This window comes from Mytilus galloprovincialis, chromosome 3, assembly GCF_965363235.1.
Source record: "Mytilus galloprovincialis chromosome 3, xbMytGall1.hap1.1, whole genome shotgun sequence".
NCBI classification, from domain to species: Eukaryota; Metazoa; Mollusca; class Bivalvia; order Mytilida; family Mytilidae; genus Mytilus; species Mytilus galloprovincialis.
Genome location: NC_134840.1, coordinates 20,198,822 through 20,214,996, shown reverse-complemented (window position 1 = coordinate 20,214,996; position 16,175 = coordinate 20,198,822). Strand labels below are relative to the sequence as shown.

The 16,175-nt window shown below is 31.0% G+C and overlaps 1 protein-coding gene across 13 annotated transcripts in view; it reads right to left on the bottom strand.

Moving 5' to 3' along the window:
• LOC143067375 (phospholipid-transporting ATPase IF-like) overlaps positions 1–16,175 on the bottom strand; it is a 78,840-nt gene that overhangs the window by 41,525 nt on the left and 21,140 nt on the right. For 12 of the 13 annotated variants that reach the window (XR_012975934.1, XM_076240590.1, XM_076240596.1 and 9 more), the window contains exons 4-13: positions 15,548–15,628; positions 13,936–14,043; positions 7,432–7,560; positions 6,679–6,895; positions 6,228–6,309; positions 5,421–5,568; positions 3,043–3,124; positions 2,500–2,615; positions 1,170–1,328; positions 805–822 (exon numbers count right to left, since the gene is read on the bottom strand). Coding sequence is in view for 12 of the 13 variants with exons in the window: in XM_076240590.1 (XP_076096705.1) it covers positions 805–822; positions 1,170–1,328; positions 2,500–2,615; positions 3,043–3,124; positions 5,421–5,568; positions 6,228–6,309; positions 6,679–6,895; positions 7,432–7,560; positions 13,936–14,043; positions 15,548–15,628 (1,140 nt within the window). In the remaining variant the exon portion in view is untranslated. The remainder of the gene's footprint in view (positions 1–804; positions 823–1,169; positions 1,329–2,499; positions 2,616–3,042; positions 3,125–5,420; positions 5,569–6,227; positions 6,310–6,678; positions 6,896–7,431; positions 7,561–13,935; positions 14,044–15,547; positions 15,629–16,175) is intronic. The other variant, XM_076240591.1, reaches the window with a different exon arrangement.

Sequence of the window (16,175 nt, the reverse complement as noted above, 5' to 3'; positions counted from 1 at the left end):
AAACATGCACTTTCATTTTCTATGTTCAGTGGACCGTGAAATTGGGGTCAAAAGTTTAATTTGGCTTTAAAATTAGAAAGATCATATCATAGGGAACATGTGTACCAAGTTTGAAGTCGATTGGACTTCAACTTCATCAAAAACTACCTCGACCAAAAACTTTAACCTGAAGCGGGACAGACGGACGAACGAACGGACGAACGAACGGACGAACGGACGCACAGACCAGAAAACATAATGCCCCTATGTGGGGCATAAAAACTGTAACTGATTCAACTTAAATTTACAACATATATTGAAAATCAAATCATCAATAATTATGGGAGTATTGCTCAAACAATATCAACCACAGGCATGATCATTTTCTGATAATAACATTAATATACTGATCATAATGAAATGTTTAAACTCAAATATACATATATTCATATCAAAATTATACCTGAATTTGACTATTTACTATGTTAACTTTTAAGAAACTAAAGAAGAGACAATAAAATCATGTGCAAAGACAAATGTTGTTAAAAAAGCATGCTTAGAGCAATCAATAAGAAATCAAAATGAAGTTTTTATAAATTATATATTAATCTATAATTGATTTTTTGTTGTTGAGAAACTCAATGAAATATATTATAGATCTGAAATACAAAATACAACATTTGTTTACCTTCCTACTGATATCTAACAAATAAAAGAAGTGTGTAGGAATAATGCATCAATTATTTTCATCTTACAAGGTCAAAATTTAATGTGTAAAGCATTGAAGCTATTTAGGATTGCTGATGCTATAAGGAAATTAATTACCGTCCAGCATCCATTTTCCTACCATACAGAACACATTATTTTTATAAGTTCTCATACATATATCAGCTGTCAAATCCTTGTCGGTCTTACTAATATGGTAGCAAATTTAGTATGAATATTATCATCCATTTTCTATGACCTATAACCCTTCTTCTATTCACAAACTGTGCTATGCATACTACAACAGTATCTAGAATTTTGTATGCAAATTATTTTCTTTAAATTTCATTGTTGTAGTCATAACCATGAGTTTTATTTATATATACTATCCAAATTAGCTATTTTCTCAGAAACTTAAAGATGACTTTTTGTTTCTTCTATTGAATCAACCTTTTTCAATGAAACCAAACTGATTATGTCCTTACTGTAAGTTTATGTACAGGCATACTCTGTGCTCCCGACAGGGACATTTTACACAGCATTCCTCCCACTTCTTCATATTTCTGGCCGTGTATAGAGCACTGCCTAAACTGCATATCATTCTCTGTCAAGGTACCAGTCTTATCAGTAAACAGATACTCTACCTAAAATTAAATTACATCATTTGTATTAGTTTAAGTGTAACCTTTCTTTAATGGGCGAACTATAAACAAAAACAGGACAATGCTACATGCTGTACCATATATCCATGTATAAAGACAAGACTACTGGGTCCAATAAAAATATATGTGCATTTATAGGTAGTCAACATGGGTTACCACACTTCTTAATTATAGAGGAAAGTAGTTTCTTCTTCCAACTAAACAGGGAGAAGTGAAGACCCGACAAGGAGAGTTTAGAAAGAATTGATGATCATAATAATGCCTTTCATGCGATATTTTGCCAATATTACAAATTCTCATAACCTTTAAAGAACCTTTTTATGACACTATTTATTTATTGTCTTTTTGTCTGATTGAATTGATAAAGGAGTTCGAAAATAATGCATTGAATTTTGCACTCTCAAAAATGATCTGTTTAGATTTGCACATATTTCTGCTCAATAAAGTCCAAAACAAAGTCAAGCTCCCTACTCCCTACTCTGTCTAAAGTCCAAAGTTCTTATGAGTCCTAAATTTAAAGTTCCTATGTGTACTAAGATTAAAGTTAAGGCTAGCAAAACTTCATGGCAAAAAAAAAAAAAAAAAAACGTAACTGAAAATTTTATCATAAAACTGTGTTAATTTTGCACCATTACATTTCAACGTTCAGTAAGCCATAAAACCTCTGTAATAACCTTACTATGGCATTTTGGTCTAACATTTCTTAACTGTTAATACAGAGAAATGTCTCACCTTTCTGTAAGTCTGATAGTGAAATGCATTTGATGAAATTCGAGAGGCTGTCAAAGCGACAGCAAACTGGATTTATTAACATTTATTTGTGTCCTGAACGGCAAAAGTCAGAATCATCGTTAATGAACTTGACCTTCGTTTTGTTATCAGTAACAACATATAAAAGTTTTAAAAGCTTTGGTTGAAAGGTTTATTAGTAAATGCATGGACACAACTGGAAATGCCATTTTTCAATCTTTCAAGAACCATTACTCCTGAACGGTAAAAGTCAAATTCGTCATTATTGAACATGACTTCCATTTTGTTGTCAGTAACAACATATCAAAATTCTAAAAGCTTTGGTTGAACGGTTCATGAGTAAATTCACGGACAACATTAGATGTGATAATAATTCAATTCAATTCAATATTTTAATTCTAACCTGGCCCAGTTCTTCATTAAGATCAGAAGTATTAGCTTTAGCAGGCTGGTCATTCTCCTCGTCATACATCTCAAGGTCCCATCCTATAAACATGGAACCTACAAACTTCTGTACCTCTGTTGACAAAAACAATTAAAAATACTTAAACATCAATATACTCTACATCACACATTTTTATAAGATCCTATAAAATAAACCTTCAATATTCTGTAACCTATAATAAATTTGTACTTCGTTGAAAGAAATCCTTGAAAATTGGTATTGCACAAACAATAATGAATCCACAATATTTAAGTTTGGTGGCGATACATGGTCTTTCATTTCTTAAAGTTGTGTTACAGATGGACATTCTGTGTGGTCTGCTATAAAAGGTCATGACATGAAAAATATGTTACAATTCAATTGAGAAACTTTCACAGCTGAGATTTAACAAACAAAACTATTTACCAAAAAAAAAAAACCATGATAGACCTGGAACAACAACAACCCCTGAATTTCTGACTTTCTAATAGTGTAAGTATTTTATAAGTACACAGAACTTACCTACAGTAACATATAATGATATAGGTATGATATAGTTATATAGCACCATAAAAGCCAGGAAATCTTGTAAAGCTGACTTTACCTGAAATAAACAAAGAAAGGAGCTACGACATTGTTCTCATATGAAATAGGTTTGATTTAATAGAGTTTAAGTAATAATAGCTTATCAAATATGTATAATGCTAAAAGTTAATTTCAGCAAGTTTTTATTTATCATAAGTTTTGTTTATCAGTGTTTTTTTCCATAATCACTTTGATGAAAATTTTAATTAACCGTAAACTAACATCAAATATTGAAATTCAGAAATTATTGATATTTTTTTCATTATTGTGAAAAATGTGACAGAGTTATAATCGCAATAATTTAAACTCACATTTTAAAATTTTTTATATCAATTAAACAGGATTTTCTCAATTTCGCAGAAATTAAAATCTCATTTTAGTCTTAAATGACACAAGAGTGCACACACTGACATGTCTCGCCTTCTTTACTAATCATTGATATTGTATTGATAGTCCTAAATATAAAGCTTTATCACAACTGTCACATAAACTTAACATAAACCAAGAAAACTAAACATTGACCAATGAACCATGAAAATAAAGTCAATGTCAGACGAACCCTGCCAGGCAGGCATATGTACAGCTAAGAATTCCTCCACACAACAAATATAGTTGACCTATTGCATATAGTATTAGAAAACAAGACCAAAACACAAAAAACTTAACTATAACCATGTGCACTGAACCATGAAAATGAGGTCAAGGTCAGATGACACCTGCCAGTTGGACATGAACACCATACAGTCCTTCCATACACTGAATATACAAGACCTATTGCTTATAGTATATCTGAGATATGGACTTGACCACCAAAACTTCACCTTGTTCACTGATCCATGAAATGAGGTCGAGGTCAAGTGAAAACTGTCTGACAGGCATGAGGACCTTGCAAGGTACGCACATACCAAATATAGTTATCCTATTACTTATAATAAGAGAGAATTGAACATTACAAAAAATCTTAACTTTTTTTCAAATAGTCACTGGACCATGAAAATGAGGTCAAGGACATTGGACATGTGACTGACGGAAACTTCGTACTATGAGGCATCTATATACAAAGTATGAAGCATCCATGTCTTCCACTTTCTAAAATATAAAGCTTTACAGAAGTTAGCTAACACCGCCACCGGATCAATATCCCTATGTCAAGCTTTCTATAACTAAAGTTGCAGGCTCGACAAAAATCGCAATAATAAATGCAAGCAATAACTTCTGAATTTACAGTATGTTTTATATTTTTCTCCTACAGAGTATTCAGATGGAAAGTGAATGCTATGTTTATTTTCAATGTACAGAATAAATTAAAAGTTTCTATTAATTACTGTAAATTCAGAAATTATTACAATGTTTTTATTATTGCAAAAAATGCAACAGGGTTTTAATCGCAATAATTTAAACTCGCATTTTGAAATATCTTATATAAATCAAACAGTATTTTTCTCAATATAGCAAAAATTAAAATCCCTTTTAGTCTAAAATGACAAAATCGCAATAATAAATGCAGGCAATAATTTGTGAATTTTCAGTAATTAAAATGGCAAAGATATGTTTTTTTAAAAAAGAGTTTCACTAATAATTAATTTGAATTCTATCATAGTAGATATCGTTTTGCTTTACCAGTCTGACAAAAAATAAGTATATCTTACAATGAAATCTTAAGCTCCTTCCATCTACAACTAACTCATCTATTTTAGGATGAGATTAATAATATAAATAGTTAGAAATAAATAAGAGATTTGAAAATAGGTGAATTGGAGATCATCTTGATGACAGAAATAACAAAAAGGCACTTAGAACAACTTGATTGATTGATTGTAAGACTCTAATAATTAAAATTGAAGACTAAAAACACCATAATCTCAGCAACAACAAAATGTTTAAGCCAAACATTATGTGAAAATAGTGTAAATATTTGACTGAACAAACTTTATTTATTATTTATGAACTATTTATGTCCCATAATTTTAAGAGGACAAAGTGAAAAAATAACATAACAGGTTTCCATATCAATGAAAGAGTGCCTTCAATATTATTCATGCACATAAACATAAAACTCATATTTGTATTTCCTAGTGTAAATACTGTTTAAGTCTTAGAAATACATAATATTACAGTGTCAGGTACCCTAGTTGGAAGTTGTTCAGTGGAAGATCCAGTGGGGGTTCCTAGGGTTGGAATCCCCCTTTTGTGGGGACAATCAATGTATTTGAATAGTGACATATAGTTGGACCCCCCTCTATCAGCGGTTGGGAATCCCTCCCTTTTAAAAATAGCTGGATACACCCCTGTAATTCAGTATTGGATGTACTTACTGTTAACTTTTTCTCCTCCTTAATAGTAGGGAGGTACCATGAGTTCTGCATGAAGTCCTGTCTGACATACCAATACTTCAGAATTGTTGATATTAAAGCTTCAGTTAGTAATATCCCAATGAAAGCCAATAGGAATGTGTTGAGTCCCCTGCAACAACAAGAAAACAATATTTAGATAAGGGGTGAATAGAGGGCAACATGCTCATCATTTGAATGAGTGTTTTCTAGTACAGTAAAACTGGACTAAACCAAACCCTTTCGGGACTTGAGATTTTGCTCGGTTTTGGCAGGTATTCGTTTTCATCAGGTTCACAATGCATATAATGTGATATGATTGGTCTTCAGAACAAGTTTGGATTAGACAGGTTTCCAGTTTATTCAGGGTTCGGTTTAATCAGGTTTCACTGTATCATGGTAAGTCTTGAACATGAAACAAATCAATTTCATTTTTTTTTTTATTATTTGTTTCACCCTATCAGGTGTGGATTCAACAATGACATTCAACAATGATATAATGTAAGGTTAATTTATTCCAAAAATAGTGATGACAATTTCGTTTCACTAAATTGGCTAAAATTTTTAAGGCACATCTAGTTCTGATGGTTTTTGATATAAGCCACAAATAAATGGTCAAATTTACTTTTTATTGGTTGATAATGTACCACATGGAATAATTAGGCACCACAACCTTTCCTCCATTGCAATTTTAGCATCTTTTATGAGGTGAATCGTACAATAATAAAAAAATGTTCCATGTCACAGTAAAATACTCAAATGCTGTTCTGTTATTTCTTTATTCTTATTTACCTTTCAACTCTAGAGAATTTGGTAGATTTAGCTTTAGAATTTAAGGCCATCTTTGTCTGTGAACCCGTATATACTGCACAACCTGCAAATAAAACTCTAGAAACACTATTCTTCTCCCCTTCTGTTATGAGAACAACATTTACAAGAAGTAATAATCAGTATAAATGGCCTCTGGTCTTGTTTATGTCACTAGAAAATACATTACTGCCTTCTAAAGTTGGTTGTAGATGAACAGATTTTTGCCCATAACTGCTTCATATCTTCAGAGGCTTATTTGATTTAAAAATATTATAGTTTTTATTTCATAATGACAAATTTGAAATGGTTTATTATCATTACTGACAATTTGAATTACAAAATGTTGATTAAAAAAGACCATTACAACGTAAATGATGTACTACATAAGACAACTATTTCAGTCTCAAAATACTTTAAAAATCAATATTCTCACCATAAACATAAGGTGTATTTTTAAGTCTGGCACCCCTAAGTAACAAATTTTCTGGTCCCAGTGGCTTCATAACATTTTCACTATTTTTGTGTACTGTCATTCTGCCTACAAACTTGTAGAGATCTGGCATGGGCTGTTGACATTCTATCATAGCATGTAAAGAACCAAAATCTTCATCCGTCTGGTAGTGTTTGGTATCTGGTATACTAAAATGAGTCTAAATACAAAATATAGAAAATATTAAAATTTTAAATATTTAATCAATAGTTTATATTCTAAAGATAATTCATTATCTACTAAACCTATAAAATCTATACATCTTTCATAGAAGTTAGAATTTAGTGTTCACTTTAAGAGTCTTTAGGTTTATCTTCAAATACCGGTACATGCGGTTGTGTAGGAAATATTCTCTTTTCATTCATTATATGCTTTGGCCTTAATATCTAACATTAAATAATCACAACGTTGCTCTTGACTCATGATTTGCATAAAACAGAAGTTAACTGACAACCTTCTGGATATGTATTAATAGGCTTATGATTTGCAACAGACACGGTCAGAAATAATGTTGTGCTGGCAAATAATTCACAACCCTTCAACATCTGTGGGTAGATCTAACTATACTGTTTTTTTTTTAAGAGTACATTTTTCATATACTTTTCAGAATGTTAATGGGCATGTCTAATACGGTGTACATTGTTTTAGACATCATCCTGAAATTGATTGGTAATATCAAATTAGGTAGTTGTCTACCTTTAGATTGGTTTCTCCATCCAGATTTGCTGTGGTAACATAACATTTTCCTTCTGGATCATGTGATGATAACAATACCAGATCACATGGAAAGCTGTGGTTTAACTTGACTTTTACTATATCACCAACCTTAAAAAGAAATATTTAATCTCTATTACTTCCCTTTGAACAGTGATAATAACAAAGGAAATATCAAAGTTATGTATCAAATGAGTGTATTTTTAAAACTACATGTATCTAATTCAACATATTACTGTTACTATTAAGTTGATTGGTCAAGTTATTATTAGTGACCACTATCATTTTTTTAAATAACATATGAGTTGCAAAAATGTTTGTTAACTCTATTATTATTATATCCAATGATACTACTTGACTATACTATGGACACAATTGGACTGTTTGGCCTATAATATTAGTTTCCTAGTCAACTGAAAATATTCTGGGGAAAAAATTGAAACTATCTACTATCATTACAGATTAGATTGTATTTGAAGAAAAAGATGGATTAAAAAGATAAAGAACATACCAAGGGAACAATCATTTATCATTTCAATAAAAACAGACAAACGTACCCTTTTCACAAAATGATGACTTTATCTATAATTTAAAATTATAATAAAGATATCATATAATATACCTTTAAAAGACAAATTTCAATACAAAACCAATTAATCACTTTCTAAATCTGTAAATTTTATGTGCAATAATTTGCTTTCTTGACAGTTGATCTTGTCATTGCCCCAATCATCTATGATTCAAATCATAGATGCAAAACCTAAAGATATATGATGAAATCAATGAATCAAATAAAGGATTCCTCTAGGTTATTACTTATCATTGATATATAACAGGGATACATATTCTCTTGATTACCCAATACACTTGATATCTATCATGAAGATTGATAAAACAAACAGTTTTAGATAAAAATCATGTTTGATGATCATTTCAGATTTGTTCATTACTTGGCAACCATTTACACCTGTCTATAGTTATCTACAGCAACAGGTGATTTGTGCTGAACTAGATTATTACAACAGGTGATTTATTATGGATTTCAAGGGCTTAACAAATGATAAACAACCCCCATTTATTTTGGACAAGTTTAGGTTAAACATGTAAAAAAAATGGGCATCCTAAAGCTCATTCTTATATTCTGTCATTGTTAAACTTTTCTACATAAGGTGTATCTAATGGTAAGAATCTACTAAGTAATACTTGGGTTCATGTAGGTTTTTGGCATGACAATTTTAGGCTATTCCAGTAATTTTGAAGAAAGGCTAATGAGTGAAGACAGAGGAAGGTACAAAATATTAAAGTTATTTAAAAGTATTAATAACCCATACAATGTATCTCAGCAGTAACAAACTTGACCCTCCATGACTCTCTTTACATATATATATATACACTTAACCAGAGCTCGGTTCGAACCGAAGGTTAATGACTTTGAAATAAAGTCTTGCGGAGATTCAAGATGCGGTGTTTGTGGCCAAGATACGAAATATTTAGAAACGGGTAAAATGAAATCATTTAAAGATGGCAAAAAATTTCATGTGAACGCCAATATGACATGTAAGACAACAAACCTTATTTACTGCGTCACATGTCCTGGTTGCCACGAAAATTATATTGGACAGACCGGGAATAGCCTCTGTGAACGGGTGCGAGTTCACAAAGAACAAATAAAACACCCACAATACAGAAATTCGCCAATTAGTGCCCATCTTGACATTTGTGGTAAAAAGCATTTTCAAATAATGCCTATTTTTAAATGTAGACGGGATGAAGCGTATAGAAAAGAGATGGAACGTTATTTCATAACAACGTTCCGATCAAAATTAAATCCCGAGAACTTTTAATAACGAACAATGACGGAACGTCATAAACCTCCTTAACGACGTCGCCTATAGCGACACTACATCAGTTATCCTGAAGAGTCCCAATGGAAGGATGAAATCGATAGAATGGAACCGTATTTTATTATTTTATTTAATGAATATATATATCTGCACATGTGAAAATTATATATATTGATCATAAAACAGATGTGTCCTAACTGGCTCTGGATTATGGGAAAATAAGTAAAGTATAACATATAAATAATTGCACATGATATTATAAGAAATAAATATTTGCATACTTGCTATTTTTACTACTTTATTATTTTTTGATAGGGCATGGGTTACAAAAAGTATGTTTGCAACCACTATAAATGTATTTCCCCATTAATAAAAAAAAAAAATTAATTCAATGTCACTGGACAATGACTTAGGGAGCAGAGCCTAAAAATACAATGTATTCACCAAACTGATATGAACCGATTGTAATACAACTTCATACAAAATATCATCAATCTATCAGGAGTAGTTCCTATCAAAATAAACTATTATTAAAGTTTCCTTAATTAATTCAAAGTCACTGAAACATGTTCTCCCTGTAATCTAACCATATTTTTCAAAACAAATTAATTCAAGTGTTTTGCCTGGCTGGTTTGTGTAACATGATTTGTGAAATGTATTTGTTTGCTATGTTACACAGTAATCACTTAGATTTACATATTTGTTTCTCATTTATATTTTTCTCATTAAAACTATTGATATAATACAAGACAGGGTCTCACCACACTTTTCTCTTTACATGCTATTATGTTTGAGAACTTCTTTTTCATAGTGAACTGCAGAGGTAGAATCATTTATCTTATCTTATCATTTTCCATTTCATTTAATCTAATGCATTGACTTACTCCAAGTTATCACAGTATAAACAATAGATTTGATAGAGCTAATGACAGGGGCAGATCTGAAAACTGTAACAAATTTAGATTCCAATGTTTAATTGACAGCCTGGGTGGTTTTGTGGTAGCATGCTGCCTTGAGTACAGGAGATAAAGGGTTTTACCATTGATGGTTAAAGCAAAGACTGGAAAATTGGTATTTGCTGATTCTTTGCTTAGAATGTAGCATTAATGTAGGTGTATGAGCAAAAACTTGAAGGCTTGTAAACGGAATGTGATTGGTAAGGTCAATATGTATTCCAGCAGACTATTTCATTGTGAATTAGCATGTCACAAAAGTAGACCCTAAGTGATGTTCCATTTATATCATATCACATAAACATGTTGTAGTCCTAAATATGCATTTAATTTGCCACTGGACATTCAACAGTCATCTATTATCCTCACTATCATTTGTCTTTGATGTCTGTGGGCAAAAATGTAAACAATCATAACAAGGTCTTGGGGTAAATTATAATGCACATGCTTCAGTGATAATCCATTTAGTCATTTCCACCTTATTGTCATATGTAAATACATTTTCAGGAACATTAGCTCACTATTTGAATGCCCACTTTTGCAAATGGTTATCATATCAATTGCAGACAATTCTAGAATGATATGGCTGTTGGGAAAATCAAACTTGTTGCATTTCTTAATGCTCTCAGTGTTGACTTTTTTTATTTTGCAAGAAATACCACCACAATTTTGGAGAAAACCTGCTTGTATAAACAATTAATTATAATCAAGATCAGTTTTAGGTTTTCATGACATGCTAGGTCCATTTGTTCGTAGTTAGGTCTGGGCTGATTTGTGTTTTCCTTAAGAAAATGGAAAGTGGAAATTCAAAAAATGTAAACAAATTAGGTCAAAATTTGAAGAAAATTATAAAGAGGGTGGTAAAGGACACAGACATTTGTCTGAATCTTAACCGATATACATTTACACAACCCACAGAAACTAGAGGTTACAAAGAGCCTGCGTCGCTCACCTTAGTCTATGTGCATATCATAAACGAAGGACACAGATGGATTCATGACAAAATTGTGTTTTGGTGATGGTGATGTGTTTGTAGATCTTACTTTACTGAACATTCTTGCTGCTTACAATTATCTCTATCTATAATGAACTCGGATTAGTAGATAAAATATTTTGTAAAAATTTACAAAATATACAAAATTTATGAAAATTGTTAAAAATTGACTATAAAGGGCAATAACTCCTTAAGGGGTAAATCGACAATTTTGATCATGTTGACTAATTTGAAGGTCTTACTTTGCTGTACATTATTTGCTGTTTACAGTTTATCTCTATCTATAATAATATTCAAGATAATAACCAAAAGCTGCAAAATGTTCTTAAAATAACCAATTCAGGGGCAGCAACCCAACAACGGGTTGCCTGATTGGTCTGAAAATTTCATGACAGAAAGGTCTTGACCAAATTAACAATTCATCATGTTAGATTTGCTCTAAATGCTTTGGTTTCAGAGATATGAGCCAAACTATGTTCTATTTTTAGCCATGTAGTCCATCTTGGTTAGCAGGTGGGGTCATCGGACACATTTTTTAAACTAGATACCCTAATGATGATTGTGGACAAGATTGGTTAAATTTGTCCTAGTAGTTTCAGAAGAGAAAATTTTTGTAAAAGATTACAAAATTTTACGAAAAATTGGTCAAAATTGACCATAAAGGGCAATAACTCCTTAAGGGGTCAACTGATAAATTTGGTCATGTTGACTTATTTGTAGATCTTACTTTGCTTAATATTATCGCTATTTACATTTTATCTCTTTCTATAATAATATTCAAGATAATAACCAAAATCTGCAAAATTTCCTTCAAATTACTTATTTTGTGGCAGCAACCCAACAACCGGTTGTCCGATTCATTTAAAAGTATCAGGGCAGAAAGATTTTCACTTGATGAACAATATTACCCCATGCCAGAGGAGAAAATTTTTGTAAAAGATTACATAAATTTACAAAAAATTGTAAAAAAATTGACTATAAAGGGCAATAACTCCTTAAGGGGTCAACTGATAAATTTGGTCATGTTGACTTTTTTGTAGATCTTACTTTGTTGAACATTATTGTTATTTACATTTTATCTCTATCTATAATAATATTCAAGATTATAACCAAAAATGGCAAAATTTCCTTAAAATTACCAATTTAGGGGCAGCAACCCAATAACAGGTTGTCCAATTCATCTGAAAATTTCAGGGCAGATAGATCTTGACCTGATAAACAATTTTTCACTGGCAGATTTGCTCTTAATGCTTTGATTTCAGAGATAAAAGCCAAAATCTACATTTTACCCCTATGTTCTATTTTTAGCCATAACAACCATCTTGGTTGGTTGGCTGGGTCAGCAGACACATTTTTTAAACTAGATACCCCAATGATGATTGTGGCCAAGTTTGGTTAAATTTGGTCAACTAGTTTCAGAGGAGAAGATTTTTGTAAAAGTTAACGACGCCAGACGACAGACGCCGAACGCCAATTGATGACAAAAGCTCACTTGGCCCTTTGGGCCAGGTGAGCTAAAAATGTGAGAACAGGCATGAAGCCTTGGGTACAGGATTACGAATTTTGATAATAATCAGAACGATTGACAAATTAATTGGAATAACAGTTAAATATTTCAAATATAAATAGATAAAACTAAAGGAAGAAAACACAGAAAATTGTTTTCATTTTCCCTCCTCTGTATTAAAGCAATGGTCTGTAATTACAAATTTTTTTGTAAAAAAAACATTTTAAGGTATATGTTTTTTGCCTTAAGATAAATCAATTGGATGGAAATTAATAGAATGATAAGTATATTGTTAGTTGTTTAAATTGGTAATTATGCTCTAGATTGTGCACCATCTTTGTTAACCTCAGGGGGTGTCATGTGCCCCCTCTGGGTCCACCTCTGAATAAATATGTTACGACAGAGAAATTATATGTACATGACATTTGTACCTTTTAAATTATATCAAGATAACAGATATGATAAGTAAAACCCACACAGGTAGATTACAGGTAGATTAATAACCAGGTGATTTGTTAAAAAGGTTGATATGACAATGATATAGGCAGGCCTGATATAGATCATGAACTTTTATGGTCTCACAAAAATAAAATGCATCATGACATGTCAAGATATCATACTTAACTAAAAATTACCAATCTTTAATAAGTAAGCAAATATTTTATGAAGTGTACAACAAATATTCCCCTAATTTACATATTGTTTAAACTTTAAAATTACAAGGAAGACTTTAAAATTAGATTAAAATTAAGGTTATTTCCTAATGATAAAATCATAAACTTTAAAATAATTGTGTTTTAATTATATGACATGTAAAAACCATCCCAATTTAATTAAAAGACAATTACATAGTCCATTGAACACAATTTTAAACTATAAAACAAACACAACAGGCTATTTTTCACTATATTTTTTTTTTAACTGTCATTTAGAAGGAAACTATTTGAAGGGGCTGAGAAAAATGTTATGAAAATTTGAAATATTCCCATTTTAAAGATACAAGTTTTTAAATTACACTAGATGTACTGTAAGCTATTGTTCAGTGATCCTACCCTTTTCAAGAAATATTTTGAAACCAGGCATTTCAAACCACAGATCTCCTAAAAATACATGTTTTATCCTAAGGCCAAGATTAAATGTGCAACCAAAATAAATTCTTTTCTATTGATTGATTGAGAGTTTAATTACCGTGATATCCATAGATTTAACTTGTGCCACCTTGCCATCTCTGACAACATATGCCTCTCTGTTATTAACTTCATTGTCAGCTTTATGCCTCAGCCGATCCTCATAACCCTACAAATAATACAATTTTATAAGACTCTTATGGTTGACATGTTTAAAGGATTTTCCAGCATTTCATTGATCAGTATTTTTTGTAATTCATTGGTATTGTGAAACAATTACTTTCAATAAAAGATGATGAAGCAACCCAATGACAAAAAAACAAACAATATCCTGAGTTCAACAATCAACTACAACCTTTACATTAGTTCAAGCTTCAAAACATTCAAGTATAGAGAAAATGCTGTCATCTAACAAAAATTTCAATGACCTCTCATAGAAAATTTTTGAATCCGAAGATTATATTAATATACATGTATTTCACTTAAAATGACAGATTTTGATTGGTTAATAGGCGGGAGATAATTTACTCTATGGCATGGCTCAGAAGGAGACAATTTATTGAAGGTCACACCATTGTGAAGACATATATGAAAATGATAACGAATTGTCCATAGTTTTGAAGACAATGTCAGAACTCTCTCCTAGACTGTTAAAATGATAAATAAGCTTTACCTTTGTTGTTTGTAACTTTGTTCTGTTCATTATATCATAGTAAAGATACTGTCAATTTAACAGATGATAATGACAATAACAAAAGAACAGTATAATGAATTAAATAACACATAGCAGAGAGGGTGCTAGAGCAGATTGTTTCCCCTTAAAAAAACATTGTCAACCTTGAATTATCCTCCATTGACAATGTTTTCTCAGGGTAACAATCTTCTCTATCACCATGTGAGCTATGCGTTGTTTATATAATGTTGTTTAACACATACTATCTAGGTCTTATTTTCTTTTTTTGTATAAACATTTAATCAAGCTTATTTTTCAAATGTTTTCCTTTCAGATACAGCACAAAAAAGACCCTTGATCAAGTTAAACTGTTTTCAAAAGTATAATATGTATTTAGTTGACATTTATTTTTCTCTTGTTGAAGGCTGTACATTTTATTTTCAATAATAAAATGAGTATGGATGGCCGGAAAAAACTTTAATTTGGTAGAAGACATCACAGAGAATTATTCATGATATTTTTTTAATTGTTCTGTTTTCATATCTTTGCAACCTATGAGTGCAAAATTTAAATTTTCATATTCATAACTATGATGTTGCTCCATGGACAAATATATATGTAAAACTTACCTAGTTAAAAGTAATGAATCACATGATTAAATATTTTCTTGAAAAAAAGAGAATCTGTTGTCAATCATTATGTTACAAGACATTCTGTTTTTAATTACACTGTCTTATAAGCCAAGGTTCTGTCGCTCTGTCATATATTATTATTCATATTTTTATGTACATAATTCAAATATTAATTTAAAAAGTTTTGTGGTGTGACGAAAATTTTGATAAAAAAAAGTATCTACTATTTTATTCACTCCATTAGGTAAATATCATAAATGTATGAATGTATTGGCTAAAGCAGACAACCATTTGTATTTTTTAGAAAAAAGGACGAAGTGAAACCCTAAGTTTGGCTAAGTATATTTTTTTAGTTAAAAAGTGTATACCTGTTTAATCGCTGTAACCACTACTACAAATACCAGTGGTGTAATACTAGTGGCTGGACTAACTGGACTGTCAATAATCAACTGTAATAAACAATTTACATACAAGGTCATTTAAGGTACACCATAACTGTATATACCTTGAGTAGACTGTAACATGGGTACTAAGGTATAGAATAATGGCATTTTTGTTTTTTATACTGACTATATCAGCAAAAATATCAAGCGATCCAATTTGTATTTACTGTATTTTTCATTGAGAATATAGTGTAAAATGAAATAAAACTTCTTTTACATGAACCATTGCTTAATTGATGCAGATTGACTTGAGCATGTGACGTTGATTTGTGTCTTTTTGTTGGTGAGATGTTCATTTTTTGTACATAAACTAGGCCATTAGAGTTCTCGTTTGAATTCTTGTTACGTTTGTCATCTCTAATACTTTGATAGCTGACTATTTGGGTATGAGCTTTTCTCTTGTTGAAGGCTGTACAATGACCTGTTGTTGCTTATTTTTTGTGTCTTTTGGTCTTGATAATCACACCACATTTAATATTCTATCGTGAAAACCCTCTGGCAAAGAAAGTGTAAAGTAATTAAAATTCTGTGATATCTTTATCAGTCTCTTCTG